Source organism: Phytophthora sojae, assembly GCF_000149755.1.
Source record: "Phytophthora sojae unplaced genomic scaffold PHYSOscaffold_6, whole genome shotgun sequence".
NCBI lineage: Eukaryota > Oomycota > Peronosporomycetes > Peronosporales > Peronosporaceae > Phytophthora > Phytophthora sojae.
Genome location: NW_009258120.1, coordinates 4,770,694 through 4,785,000, shown reverse-complemented (window position 1 = coordinate 4,785,000; position 14,307 = coordinate 4,770,694). Strand labels below are relative to the sequence as shown.

Below are 14,307 nucleotides of genomic sequence, written 5' to 3'. Positions count from 1 at the left end.
TTCGCATTACGTATCGCAGTTCGCAGCGTTCTTCATCGATGTGCGAGCCTAGACATCCACTGCTGAAAGTTGCTATCTAGTTAAAAGCAGAGACTTTCGTCCCCACAGTATATTCAGTATTTAAGAATGGGTTTAAAAAGTGGGCTCATGATCCAGTTCCCCACGAGGAGGACCCAAACCAATCGCCATGATAGAGCCCGCCACAACCAAAGCGGCATTTTCCTTCAGTAGGAACTACTTAAATCGAAGTCTACAGGTGTTGTTATACAAATGTGGCCAGTATGTTTCTAACCATCTGTTGAAAAAGTACGAGAAATACATAGTTTACTCCAATGGTTGTATATGGGAGTTGACTAAAGCTGTAGTCAGTCATTATAAGAATCCGTCATCTCTCAAAGGTAGCTTGGAATCTACCACAGTTTTACGTTTCGTGCTTGCAAGGGAGTCAAAGAAAGCACCACCTAGTAGCGTAGGAGCTGACGGAGTCATAAGGTACATATTGTCGTGCGATGAGTTGATGCAGCATCTTAGGAACATATACAGGTACGTTCTAATTCCGGTATCTACATGTTTGCCGTATGCACTGAAAGTACTAGTAGACTCGTTGGATCCAGAAATAAGAAGCAAAACAGTTGATGGGAATTACCTTAGCTTCAAAGAGGGGTTCGATGTAAAGATCAAGAAATTCGATACAAGCTGCTTCAATTCTGAATCTATTAAACAGAAGGTAGCTTACAGGTTTCTTGACATTAGCAGATCTGCGGATTATGATGAAAAATTCATGATTTTTGACGCCAATGAACGGAAGAGGTCTGCTATTCAACGCGACAACGACGAGCATGCACACACTGTTATAAGCTCTGATAGAAAAAAGAAAGGATCTAGAGAGAGTAGTAGGAAGGATAAAGAAGAGAGAGATGAAAAGAAGGAAGCAAGAAAGAGAAAGAAGGAAGAGAAAGAAAGACAAAAAAGGAAAGAAATGAGAGAAAAAGAAAAGAAGGTAAAGAAAGACAAGAAAGTTAAGGATAAAAAAGACAAGAAAAGCAAGAAAGATAAAAAAAAGTCGAACGTAAACGGTTGGTTTCTAAGGTAGATACCTCCGATATAGAAGAGGACTTCGAAGAACTATCGGACGTGAGCGATACTTCAACTGATAATTGAACTATTTAGCAGTACTATGTATGACCTCCTGTTTTTAAAAACTTCATTGACATATGGTAGTTAGACTGTCTAGACCACATGCCTTTAGTATGTTTACTGTATTGTTGTGAATGTACTCCTCGATCCAGGCTACGGAGGGCTTGAATTCGGAAGCAAGTGACATGTCATTAAAGTCATTAATGGTTACGAATTTCCCGTCCTCGTCTTTGTATACGTACTGAACTATACCGTCTTCCTTAGTCTCTAGTACACATTCCTCTATACTCAAATCCTGGGATCTAATCCTGTTCAGAAGAGGCGTAACGAAGAATTTCTCATGACTCTCGAGAACTTCGGGTTCAGAACTCGGAGCTAATGATATGGTTTGAAGCAGAAGCCTCCGTACTTTTTTGGTGATCTCGTTCCGATCTTTTCGTTGTAAGGCAAGACCTTTAGGGTACTCCACCAACATGCCCTCCTTCATATATGTACCGTAGTAAATTTTGGGATCTATCAGAATAATTGACTTGAAGTCTCTCTCCCAGTCGAACGACACATTAGAAAATGGCAGGAACTCAAGTATTTTTCTTTGAATATCTAGAAACTCGTTCTTGCGAGTCTTGACTTTTTCTAGACGCCCTTCGAACCTGCCTTCCCTGGGATTATTTCTAGAATGTATCCATCGGGGATGTATTTTTCCGTTAGACTGGAGGAAGAGAGAGTCTGTGTCACCGTAAACAGCGTTAAGTCCTAAACCTCGTGCTATCGCCATTTCGACATGAATGATCCACCTACCAGCAGAAGTGATTGAAGAAGCCGCATGGTAGTTATAGAGGTGGGAAGTAGTAGCTCCGAATGCACCGTAAAGGCTATTAGCAGCTACTTTGAGAGCCCAGCCTAGTGAGCTTGTCTTTCCTACTGCTTTTCTCCGGGATATAAGGTCAAGCAAGAGTTTTGATACTACCGACTTCTTACGTTGCGATATCTTACAAATGTTCTTTCCTATGAACGTGAAGACGTTGCTTCCTTGCCAGTCTATTGCTCCTTCTCTAGAACCATTACCTAACTTGTCTAACTTGCAGCTTAAAGTTTCGTTAGAAATATTCAGCGATATCATGAGACTAGGGTACAATGAAGCAAAGTCTACCACCGTAACGTTATCTCGACGGCCTCTGGAGGGAGTTCCCACGAAACCCCCAGTTATAGGAAGCATCGTCCTGTCTATTCTGTAATCCAGAATGTACTCGCTAAGTAAGGAGAAATATACAAGCAAGTTAAATACCATACCCCCTGTAATGTACCGAGTTACGTCAGTAATAGGGCACCTGAAAGCGGTTACCATACTTATTATTTCCTTAAGCATCCCGCTAGCTATCGCTATCATAAAATGGAGGTTGGCATCGTGTATGTTATATTCGGCCATTCTTGTGCAATTGTAAGAATAATTGCTCGGATCGACGTAAAAGGAAGGGGATTGTTTCTTGGATGGCAAGTCATAGGTCTCTTCTATAACGTCTAGGCTAAGCTTTTTGTAGTCAGATCTGTGTACTTTATTCAGGAAGAAGTAAGTATCTACGAAGACTGTATGAACGTTCGTGAGCGTGAATCCTGCGGCAGTAGCACCTAACTTAAAGGATTTGACATATCTCTCGTATCCAGGTGGTAGTAAACTCAGGATCACGTTCATGTCATAGGTGTAGCCGTTGTGAACGCACAGAAAATCAGGGCTTTATTATTGAGCGTTCTTGTAGTCTTCCATATTGTCTCTTAGTATGTATCCCTGTGTGTAAAATACCAAGTACTCGTTCGCGTTAGTGCTTATAGCTATAGAGATAATATGATCGGAAGGACTAGGAAATCTGCCTTCTCCACTGATGTGAGAGGTCTGTTCTATATCCAACCCTGCTAGGTAGAGATCTTAAATTTCTACTGAGACTTCATGATCAGGATGTAAGTACGCACCATAGCCTAAGATTGCAGCAGCTCTTTCCTTGTTTTGCGTACTTTTAGTGGAAGGCAAGTAACCCAACTTCCCCATCTTCTCTTTCTTACTCACCAGCTTTGGTAGAAACTTAAAACCGTTTTCTTCTATGGCTAGCGAGATGTCCAGCCTTAGAAATCTGATAAGAACTCTGCGTGGTTTGGGGTAAACGAACTTTATTGTAAGTAATGCTTTGTCCTCGTCGTCCTTATCGATACCCAGAGCTTCATACACACAGAGTTCATCCGGGAACTCAGGAGATAACGCGCGACATGACACTGGTATATAACCCGAGTTTACTAGATTCACGTACTCCTCGGTACTTATAAACATACGCCTAACGAGTTACTATAACAAAGACGAAATAATGTACGAGGATGAATTCAAACTTGAAACTTTTTACAGCAATTATCTCAACGAACCGGTCTCTAGCACCAATGAGTCTAAACTTAAGGACAAGCTAGTAGGACCCGGATATATAGTTCGTATTTTAGGCATCGTTTACATTGCAGATGTCTCGCTCAGATGCTGGGTTCCTCTTTGGAGTTTAGCGGGCATGAAACTTATAGGTAACATAGTGGCGAGTTCTGTGCCGTCTACCTACGAAAGGGCAGCGGCTCCTTATCTGGGCATTATAAACTATGTAGCAAGCACAGTCGAGCTTATGAGGTCGATGAGCATTTGCGTAGGCATCCAACGGTACGAAGTAGAACTTATAACGAATATCAAAATGAAAGAAAAGAAAAAAAAGGTTACTCACAGGAAAGGAATCAAGAGAAGTAAAGATAGTAGTTCACCGAACGCGGATAAACGCATACGTTTTATAAATGAGTTGTACCAAGATCTTTGCATACTCCCTTCGATGAACACGAATAGAAAATGTTCTGCTTTTTTCGAAGCAGCAATCACTAGATATTGGGCGTTTGCAAGTCTAAAGGACATGAAAGAAACTATGAGTGAAGATTGGCTCGATAATCAGAAGAAGTGGATGAAAAGAGAATATAAGAGATACTTAGTCAACGGAAACTCCGAATTTGATAACACCGAATACAACAATTACGAAAAAAGGCCTAAGGAGAACACAATAAAAGTCAAGTTCGATATATGTAAGCAGGCATTTAGGAGTGTAGTACATGGATCAGTCAATGGACTTATGTCTAACTTGGTGACACAACCAATTTCATCTAAGTTGTTGTTCAAGAAAACAGAGATTTTAAGTTTAGGGGTTCTAGAAAGAGCTATGCTCACTGCCTTAGACCCTCTCTCCCTCAGATGTTTAATGTGGTACCTGGGAAATTCTATTTTGGACTGGAAAACAAATAATAGGATAGTCTACGTTTACGGTACCGCAGGTACAGAGAAGAGTACAATTATAACGAACATTCTGGAAGCTTTCAGAGGTTGTTCCCATCCTCTAAGTACAGATTACGTAGGTACTCGCAAGAAGATAACCAATGAGGATCTCATGGCTATGGCAAGTAACAGAATAGTAGTTTACGGCGATGTTACCGTAGAGGATGGTCAGATAAACGAGTCGTTCTGGAAGACTTCCGTTGGAGGAGACGCAGTATCGGTAGATAACAACAATATCACCATAGACAGCACAGTGATCCTGGCGAGTAACTCTCTGTGGGATTGTAACAAGCAAACTAAGAGTATGTGGTTCACACGACGTACATGTGTTATCAAGGCTTCTCGTAATTTACTAGGAAGAGAGATTATGTCTCCTGATATACATGAGAAAGATCGTATGTGTTTTATACGTAATTGCGTCGGAATAAGACTGACCTTAGACCAACCCCCCGTTTGTTTAGAAAACGCGCTATTGACTATGTTTGGTTGTAAAGCTGCAAGCATTACAAGAGGTACTACATTCAAACTTGATCTCAGTCCAGAAGAAGCTCTTGTCGCAACTAGAATTTTAATGCTTAACGCAGGTATGGCACCGGGCGAGGAACTGTTGAACAATTTAGCATCTATAAATAGAAACCTGGTTGCTTCTGTATCGGGAAACAGAGTAATCCGCGGACTTGGAATAAGAATACAATGAAAGTTGAAACCTCGCTATTCCCGTTCTCTTACCTGACTCTATGCGAAGACGTTGATCTGGTGTTCGGTTCGAATGTTTTGAAAGTCAGCATTCCTCGAACTAGCAACAGCGTAGGTGGCTTCTTCCTCCTAGAAAACACCAGATTTATAGCGGGAATAGAAACGAACGACAACGGAGACGAACTTTCTTTGGAATTCGACTTCGACCTATCCTCTTCCGACTCACGTATGAACGAGTATACTTTGGAGAAGGGAACCGTACTAGCGATCTCGCTCGAGAGGTGTATCGCAGATGGTACTTTCGCAGGACGCATGAACGACATCAACGTAAGTGTAGAATGTAAAACTTCCTCTGTTGAGTACTTCAGTTTGATATGCGAGGAAAACCTAGAACTGGACAGCAACACTCCCAGGGTCTTCGACATCTCGAATGTTAAGGGCATGGTAGAAGACAGCAGAGTGTACTTCTTCCGCACCCCGTCGACTTACGTTTCTTACATATACAACATCGGTTCAGGAGAGAACAAGATACAACTTACTACGAGTGACACGTCGGGAGAAGTCATGAGAGAAGGGAAAGTCCTGATGATATTCCTGATCAAATGAAACACGGATGTCAATCGAGACTTAAACCTGGACCTTAAGATGTATGCCTTTGAAAATTGAAGCAAGCTATGCTCAAGAAAAATTTATAACAGTAAGTCATACGCAAGCTAGTGGTATCGTGTCTGTTACGAGTGACGCAGGCGAGTTCTCAAATATGGCCAAGAAACGTGCTGGTAAGTTGGGTGACAATACATCGTCGGTACAGACGAATCCCACTCGAATATATAAGAAGAAGATAGTTGACGAGAGTGACATTAAGGACTTGAGTGAAAAAACAACGGTGTACAAAGCTGAAAGTGACAAGCCTAAGTCCGAAGAAAGAGAAAGTGAGCTCATGACTTCTACTCAACCTTCTATTACTCCCACTAAATCGGAGGAAGAAACCCAAGCTCTTCTAAAGAATTCTAATGCTGAGTTTCTCCTTGCCGATGAAACGCAAGATCCCGAGGTAGACGGTACGAAAACACCCACGTCGGACGAGAAGAGCGAGAGACATACCCAAGAAGGTGATGACGAGAAGAACGATGATGATGTTGGCACCAGCAATTCAGTTGGAGGTATCGAAGAGAAGGCTGGTAAGAAGAAAGAGCGTGGAATCAGAGTTGCAGGTGGTGAACGTGACGATAGCGACTCTGACGATGATGATCTCGAGGGCGTTGGGGGAGAAAATGAAAATGATCGTGACTACGAGTCCAAGTTGTATCCCAAGGACACCGGAGATTTCATCATTGCATGTGATGACGCTTTGTACTCGTGGAAGAAGGAGACCATCGATCACGATTTGCTGAGAAATACTCTAGTGGAAGTCGTTGTTCCAAGTTACGACCACTTGTACGAAGCATCAATTAGCGGAGAGACCAGTGTTCTGACTAAGAAGACGAGGACCCTTATCAAGTACATACTGAAGTTCCACGAGAAGCATGATAGTCTGACACGCGAAGAGAAGTCCAAGCTTACGAAAATGGCGAAACAATTGAAGACAATCCAAGAGGGTGGCAGCGTAGGAGAACGTATCCGATTCGATGGTGTGAACGCAGGAGGAGAAGAGAGGAAGAAAAAGAAAAGTATGAAATAATCTTCTAAGGAATCGTCCGGGAAGTCATCAAGTCAGTCTTCAGGAAAGTCGTCGAAAAAGCCAGACGAGAGGCTGTCAGACAAACCAGCAAAGAGACCTTCTAGGAAGTCCGAAGAGACGGATGATGACGAAAAGAAGAGACGTGTGAAGACTGAGAAGCGAAGTGTCGAGAAGAAGAGGGAAGTCGAGAAGGAGACGTCCAAAAAGAAAAATAAAAGGACTCCTCAAGAAAAGCTGGTTCAAAGCTTCGATATTTGGAGCAAACTTACAGGAAGCGGTAAAGTTGGGTCCGACAAGATCAAGAAAGTTGTAGCAAAGAACAAGGACCATCACAAGATCACGTTGGAGAATCGCACAGTGATTGACTGCTTTCTACTCAAAGGCAAAGAGAACTCTCTGTCTATTCCGACGCTTACTGACCCTGTAGTCGACGATAACGGATTTTACAGTACTACAACTGGACTAACGGAACCGGTCAGATTACGCTTTATCCGGGAGATCCCTTCCTTTTCGCAAGACCTGACAACAAAGGTCCACCTACGCCTATGTCTACGGCTCTTGTCTTGGCTAAAAATGTTAGGACGGGTCACGTAGTCGTCTCCGAAGACATTCCTTTCTACCACGCGCTAGTAGATCCTTTGCACAATAGCGAGGGTGAGAAGCGGTCCAAGCAGGGGTACGGAAATGGCGGCAAGCTGAAGTATGGCGTTCATTACCTCGCTTTTAGGATTCCTGATGAAGACGTGGAATCAATGATTAGTCCTCTCTTGGACTATGTAAAGACATGTTACAACATGAAACCCAACGAGTGGAGGAAGTATACTTCGATCAGTACATCCAACCTGCCCTCTGGAAAAGAGGAAGTCATCAACGACATCAAGGGCAAGTGGTATGACGTGAAACTCCCTGTCATAAAAGGCAATCCGGTCTACGCTCGCATGAACGAACTCTTCCGCGTGGTAGGACAGAGCTCGAAGGGGAAGGAGGTCCAGCGCAAGATCGGTGTCAATGATGTTTACAAGATCATTCCTAACGTCAGCAAGTCTCAGGCTTTTTCCATTCAACTGCGCATGGGCATGAAGATTAGCACAGGAGGGCCTACGCTCCGCTGCAATTTCAACTTCGGGTCGCTGGATCGTAACTGCCGCGGTATAGTCTTTGATTTTATGGACACTGGATTGATGTCGTTTCCTACCAATTACGGCGAGCATAACGCGAATTCTGGTACCAAGAAGACTACTGTGGTTCTTAAGCAGCTCTCTAGCAAGAAGCGTAAAGACAAGAACAAGAAAAAGAGTAAGTCCAAAAAGAAAAAGGACGACTCCGACTCAGAGGAGGATTCTGATTCTGACAGCGAAGACTCGGAAAGCGAGAATGAAAGTGATGACGATAGTGAGTCGGATGATAATGAATCCAGCGATGAGGAGAGCTCCGGATCAGAGGACGAAAGCAGTGAAGAAGATAGCGATGACGATGGTTCGGACAACGCAGATGAGGACGGTGAAAGCGATAGCGAAGAGAGTAGCGGAGATGACGGCGACGAATCCGATGAAGACTAGGAGATTGAACGAGAGAGTATATGCGCCAAGTTCGAATACTTTCGAATCATATGGAATCGCTCATAAAGTTCGCCTTGCATTCAAGTAAATAAATACACGGTATGCGTTTTAAAATTGCAAGCGGTGAATCATGGATAACCGAGTTCATGTGCACACATTCTACAGCAATTCCATAGGATCCGCATTGTATACGAGACTTATGAAAGAGAACGTCATTAACTACGCCACTAGTTGTAGAAAAGAGTCTAAGTTAGATCTAGATTCCCGTGTTTTCGGTACCTTTCGTTATTGAGTTTTTACCATGTAGACACTATAGTTTTAAGTCAAGAACCGTACGACTCACCACAACTTCCGAAGTATGCGTCAGCGTTCTTATTCGATCCTCATACTTCTGGTGGATACACCCCTAGCGTACAAACGCTTTCGCAATTCCTGCTCTGTGAGACTTCCTTTAAGAATAGGAAAGAATCGGAGATGCAGGTCAGAATGCTTAGCGATAATATAGCTACCAGCTTCGCACAGTTGAGAAGAGGCGTTGCGTACTTGAACGTCATTTCATATCAAACCAAGATCCTTCCTAGTTCAGAGACGAGGCATCGTGTTCGAAATCACTTCTCCCGTTTTTTTAAGCTACTCATACAAATCAGTATACAAATCAGTCATTCGGCATATGGCATAACTGAGTTCAACATTTATTCTATAGGAGCTGAAGCTAGTGCTGTAATAGGAGAAGCAAAATCTCAACTAGGTTCTCGAAGAAGGCGTGTGATAAAGGTTACACGCAGGAACATCTCGCATCCTGTAGCTCTGTCTAGGAGAATCTTAGTTGACGAACCATCAGTATCGGCTACGCTTTCCGAGTTAAGTGAGTCTTTGATACGTGTATGTCCTAAAATCGAGGAAGAACACGACGCGTCACAAGACAATACATGGTATAAATACAGGAGAAAAGCTAATCTCGTTTCGAAGACATACGACAAAAAAGATCTTAGGTCATTCGGATCGCCTAGGGACTTACTGAGACTCATATTGAGGTGTTCGTTATCCGAGGCAGAGATTGCATCTACGCTAACTGAATTCGAAGTATTCTCGGAGACTATTTTAGACATGGAAAAGAAGACAAAAGTAAACGCAAGAATAATTCTCACTAGAGAGACTAACCGTGCACTTAAAGAAACCATACCCAAACTCGAAAGCGTACAGAAAAGGATAAGCAAGGAACTTAACAAACCAGAGAGTGATTTTGAAGAGTTATTTAAGTCCATGCAGGACGCACTTAAGCCTACTGTCTCCATTAAAACATGGGCCGACTCCATGAGCGTCTCTCTTACTTCAACGTACAATCCGGTTCAGGAAGGAATAGTGAATGCAACTGTGACACAGCCTCTGAAGATAGATAACGACGTGGACCTCGAAGAACCTAGTGTAGGAACTTTGAAACAAACTGCTAGGAATCTCAAAGATGATATAAAAGGCGTGAAGAAGAAAGCCAAATCTGCGAAGGAGAAAGAGAGCAAAGGTAAGAAAGGCAAACTCTTACATGAGATAGGACTCCGTTATGATGTCATCGTCGTGATTGCGAACAACTTGGGAGAACAACTCAAAGTTATACTCGGTAGTACATGTGATACAATACAAAGCTTCAACGACTCACGTAAGAAAATCAAAAACCTCATAAAGGCAGGTACGTACGTAAAAGAGAGGATACTCAAGAACTCCGAGAATTCCAAAAAAATAGATCGAAACTTTGTTGATCGGAATAGCAAGAGTCTAAGAAGGAAAGGAAGAAGAGATGACCAACTTCGGAACAAAACTGACTTGGAGAGAGGTCATGAGATACTTGCTTCAATAAGCGGTTTCACTCACGCGATCGTAGACTCGTCCTTGTTTACGGAAGGAGAAGACCGTTCATCTGACGGATATCTGTCACAGTCATCTTCTGTGTCATCAGAGTCTTCATCTTCCTCGTCGTCTTCCGCTTCGTCTAGTTCATCTAGTTCATCTAAGTCGTCATTATCTTCATCGTCATCGTCATCCTCGTTATCGTCGTCATCATCAGTTTCATCAGTACTGTCGGATCTATCATCATCGGTATCGTCACCCGAGTCGTCCGTATCCTCGGATTCGTCTCTTTCAGATAGTGGCAGTGATAATGACGATAGCAACGGTAATGGTTCTCAGAAATCGGAATCATCTATAGCATCTAGGTCATTATCATCACACTGTTCCTCTTCTTCGTCTCCTCTTTCTTCCTCTTCCACAGAGTCGAATAGCGAGTCGGATGAAGACCCGGATTCATCGGATGACAGCTTTTCTGACGAAGACTAGGCTTAAACGATCAGCCGTTTTTAAAACTGACCGGGACTTTACTTCTTTTCAATCACCGAAGACACTATACGAATACACTGCACTATATTTTCGAGGCCTTTCATACTTCCTACGTAGTTCTTGTATAGGTCTCTAATCCTCTCGACTGTGATACCCGTACCGAAAGCTCTAATACCATCCGAGAAATAAACTCCTTCAGTGAAAGTAGTACCATCGTCGGTAACTGAGTCATCACCCATTCGCCTTGTAAATTCTCTCATGTCGTTCAAACGCACTATAGCTCTTAGTGGTTTACTGCTTCGTTTCACTCTCATGCTAAAACCACTCTCTTTCACTAAATACCCGGTGTCTTTGTCATAACCGTCATAGACGTAGAGTGCCCCGAACTGAGGTACTCTATCTTTGCATACTCTAAAGACTTTCATCGTATCCGACAAAGAAAACGAGTAAACGAAGGGTGTGGAATTCTTTTCTAATATAGCCATAGTCCTCCCATCACATGATCTTAAAACGCTATCAATGGTACCTTTGTAGCAAAGATACTTACTCCGTTTGAGGTTGGAATTCTTCTTCGAGAATTTTAAAGACCTCTTAGTTCGCGTTCTTTCGGATGAAACTCTCATGAGAGAATTCGTCAGTGGTTTAGAACCTTACGAGAATATTGAGTATTAATTATCCTAGTCAGGTTACCCAAAGCTACTGCTACAGGAGGCGACATAGTACTTATCATACATTCTGACCTGGCGAATGCTTTGCTCGCTATAGGGACTCCACACAAATTAGCTACAGTGAAGTAATTCAATGGCAGTTTGCTAGGTAGAGGATTGGGTTCGATGCTCGTCACTGATTCTCTATAATCAGATAGAGTACACATGTAGACCAATGTAGCGAAGGATATTACTTCTTCATCTGTAGGCGTATAGGACATAATAATACAGATGTTTTCCACAGTCATGGCAAAACACTTGAGTAAGTCCCTGTGTTTGATATTTTCGAATGCATATTCTCTGTCAGTAGTTGCATAGACTCTATATCCTTTAGGAATGTTTCGTACTTCGGTTACAACTTTGACCTTTCTAGAAGTTACGTCTTTCTTTCTCAACCAATAATGGTAAGGTGGCTTGTTACACAAGAACTCGAATAAAACGTCGCCTAACGAAGTAGTACTCTTGCCTTTAGCCTTGTCGAGTGTTTCTTGTGATATTCTTTTGGACAACGCAGCAGTAATGGTAACTGCAGGATATCCTCTCGAGACTTCTTTAAAACGTACAGTAGAGGTTTAACTCATTTATCTTGTTGTCAAAAAGCTTTGTCATTCGTTATCCTTACCAATGTCTCGTAGATATAACTAGGTATATCAATGTCTATGGGTTCTCCCCATGGCCGTAGAGTCGTCACGCATCTCAGACAAGATTGCGGGTATGCTGCTTGAGTCTTCTTCCTTAACAAACCACTCTTTCCAGTCAGTGTATCACAAACTGCTCTCGAGAACATGGAACTCGATATAACATTCTTGACCATATATAACTCATGAAGTCTCGTTTCCAAACTTAGCACAGTACTTTCGAAGTCTACAAAACGATTTAGAAATGATATTTTGTCACCCTCGCCTATGAAATGACCATAGCAGTCGTCATGAAGCGTACAACGTGATCCAGTGAGTTCATTGTTGTCATCTTTGACAGGGAGTACTCCATGTACTTGGTCTTAACGATCTTGTACTTCATAGACTTGACCTCAAGGATTCCATCTTTTGGCTGGCCTTTGCCATGCGTGTACCTGACTATGAAAGGTCTGCTATCCTTAGTCACAGTTCTCGTCATAATGAAGAACCTCTTAATATCTCTTCTTTCTTGACTTGCATCATAACTATTTACCGTATAAACGAAGGAGTGTCATACCAAGGAACGTACACAGTACTCCGAGATTACAATACCTCGTATAAAAATTTGATACTACAATCCAATAAGAGAGACGAAGAAGTTCATTCTAGGAACGAGTGTGTGCATCACAGAGGAGTTAGAAGATATGTCGGCATGTAACCTACAAGAGACTAGCCCCAATCACTTACTCGAGATACTACGTGCTGATTTTCCATACAAACTAATCTCATATGTACCACAATCACTCATTCGTTACCAGGTTTCTACGCCACGACTTCCCGCTCATGGCTCCTGTCACGCAAACGTAACACTGAAATGGAGGCTGAAGACGAATATAAAGTTAAGCCTCGATGAGACCTTCCTATCGGACGATATAAGCATGAAAATCTCCCGTAGATATTGTCCTGAGAATGACATCTATGATGACAAAGGGTACGTTAAGTTTGCCTATGATATCCTAGTCACCAACAAGAGCTCCGTCACGATTGAGGATCGAATCGTGCGTATTATGATAGAAGGAAACTATGCTACAGCAGGTACTTAGCATTTCATTTAAAACTAAAATCCCTAGTACCGCGAAGGAGATGAACGTTGTACTAGAAGAGTATTCGAACGATGCGTACGTTATCACAGCTAACATGAGAATCCTCTCGCTAAAAGAAGATTGTGATAAAGAAGTAAAAAGGTACTTGGAACGTTCCGTGCTCGGTTACGATTTAGAGGGTCCACGGTGTACCATCAACGACGCGTGCGAATGCAATTTTGAAAGCCATCCCTTACTAGGATTGAGAGACGTCTGTGAAGAAGGAGAACCTGCGTATGCAATAATAAGGTGTTCTTATTGTTTGAGAAGGTTACTGGGTTCACCTCCTATATCGAAATGCTATTCAATGAGCGAAAAGCAGACTCGGATGTCAAGAGCTCGAAGAAAACCTATAGATATCTTTCTGGATTTTTGTTCCGGTATAGACACAAATAAAAGAAGTACTATACCGCTCGAGTCGTCAGACTTAATTGAAATCGATTCCTTATTCAACCTTAATAGCAGAAATGACTTCATAGGAGAATGTAAACACTGTAGCCGTCCGAGTTTGTCACATACCACAGGAAAAAGAAAGTCGGAGATATTCTCACGGTGTCTATCGACTTTTTATAAAGGACCCAAAAGGGCTTTGGTTACTATCGACGTAGTTAAGGAATATATCATACGAGGAGTATATAATATAACAATACCTAGCTCTATGGTAGAATACTTCATGAGATGCAAGCTCTCTTCTCTACCCGATATGTCTAACAGACCTTGCACCTGTACCATACGCGGTAACTGGCTACTAAGCCTATCAAAGGAGGAAATCGTGATTCCTGAATCCATGAAGGTTGTTACATACGGAATGAATAGTGACTGGATTAGCAACGAGCGCTTCTCCCTTTTCGTGTTATGCCCGTTTTGTATAAGGAGACCTAATACAGGAACGCTCTTGGGAAACAAAACATTCGAAGGCTTCACTGCTTGTCGTATAGGAGAAGACAAGGTTGAAGACAATTGGGTAGGATACGTACAAAACAGGTTAAAGATACTTTTAGAGACGGAGTACCTCTCACATTCAGTCGCTACCGATAGTTTATCATAGAAACTCCTACGGTTTTAAGAAAAAGACACTGAGTACCAAGAAGTCACGGCTTACC

The 14,307-nt window shown here is 42.4% G+C and overlaps 4 protein-coding genes across 4 annotated transcripts; 2 read left to right on the top strand and 2 right to left on the bottom strand.

Moving 5' to 3' along the window:
* Positions 1-1,840: 1,840 nt before the first annotated feature.
* Positions 1,841-2,032, bottom strand: PHYSODRAFT_386538 (hypothetical protein; the record flags this gene model as incomplete). The annotated part of the gene is made up of 1 exon (XM_009533502.1): positions 1,841-2,032. A coding segment is annotated over one exon (192 nt), but the record flags the coding sequence as incomplete, so codon positions are not given.
* Positions 2,033-3,488: 1,456 nt separating this feature from the next.
* Positions 3,489-8,410, top strand: PHYSODRAFT_303522 (hypothetical protein; the record flags this gene model as incomplete). Its single annotated transcript, XM_009533501.1, has 6 exons — positions 3,489-4,869; positions 4,969-5,058; positions 5,220-5,631; positions 5,816-6,840; positions 6,895-7,274; positions 7,301-8,410. The coding sequence occupies 6 exons, from the start codon at positions 3,489-3,491 to the stop codon at positions 8,408-8,410; spliced, it is 4,398 nt and encodes a 1,465-aa protein (XP_009531796.1).
* A 130-nt stretch (positions 8,411-8,540) lies between these two features.
* PHYSODRAFT_303521 (hypothetical protein) lies at positions 8,541-10,184 on the top strand (the record flags this gene model as incomplete). Its single annotated transcript, XM_009533500.1, has 4 exons — positions 8,541-8,685; positions 8,727-9,929; positions 9,960-10,094; positions 10,174-10,184. 4 exons carry the CDS (start codon positions 8,541-8,543, stop codon positions 10,182-10,184), a joined length of 1,494 nt encoding a protein of 497 aa, XP_009531795.1.
* An 88-nt stretch (positions 10,185-10,272) lies between these two features.
* PHYSODRAFT_303520 (hypothetical protein) lies at positions 10,273-12,054 on the bottom strand (the record flags this gene model as incomplete). Its single annotated transcript, XM_009533499.1, has 6 exons — positions 10,273-10,540; positions 10,634-10,724; positions 10,845-11,251; positions 11,286-11,328; positions 11,393-11,971; positions 12,009-12,054. The coding sequence occupies 6 exons, from the start codon at positions 12,052-12,054 to the stop codon at positions 10,273-10,275; spliced, it is 1,434 nt and encodes a 477-aa protein (XP_009531794.1).
* Between the last annotated feature and the right edge of the window lie 2,253 nt (positions 12,055-14,307).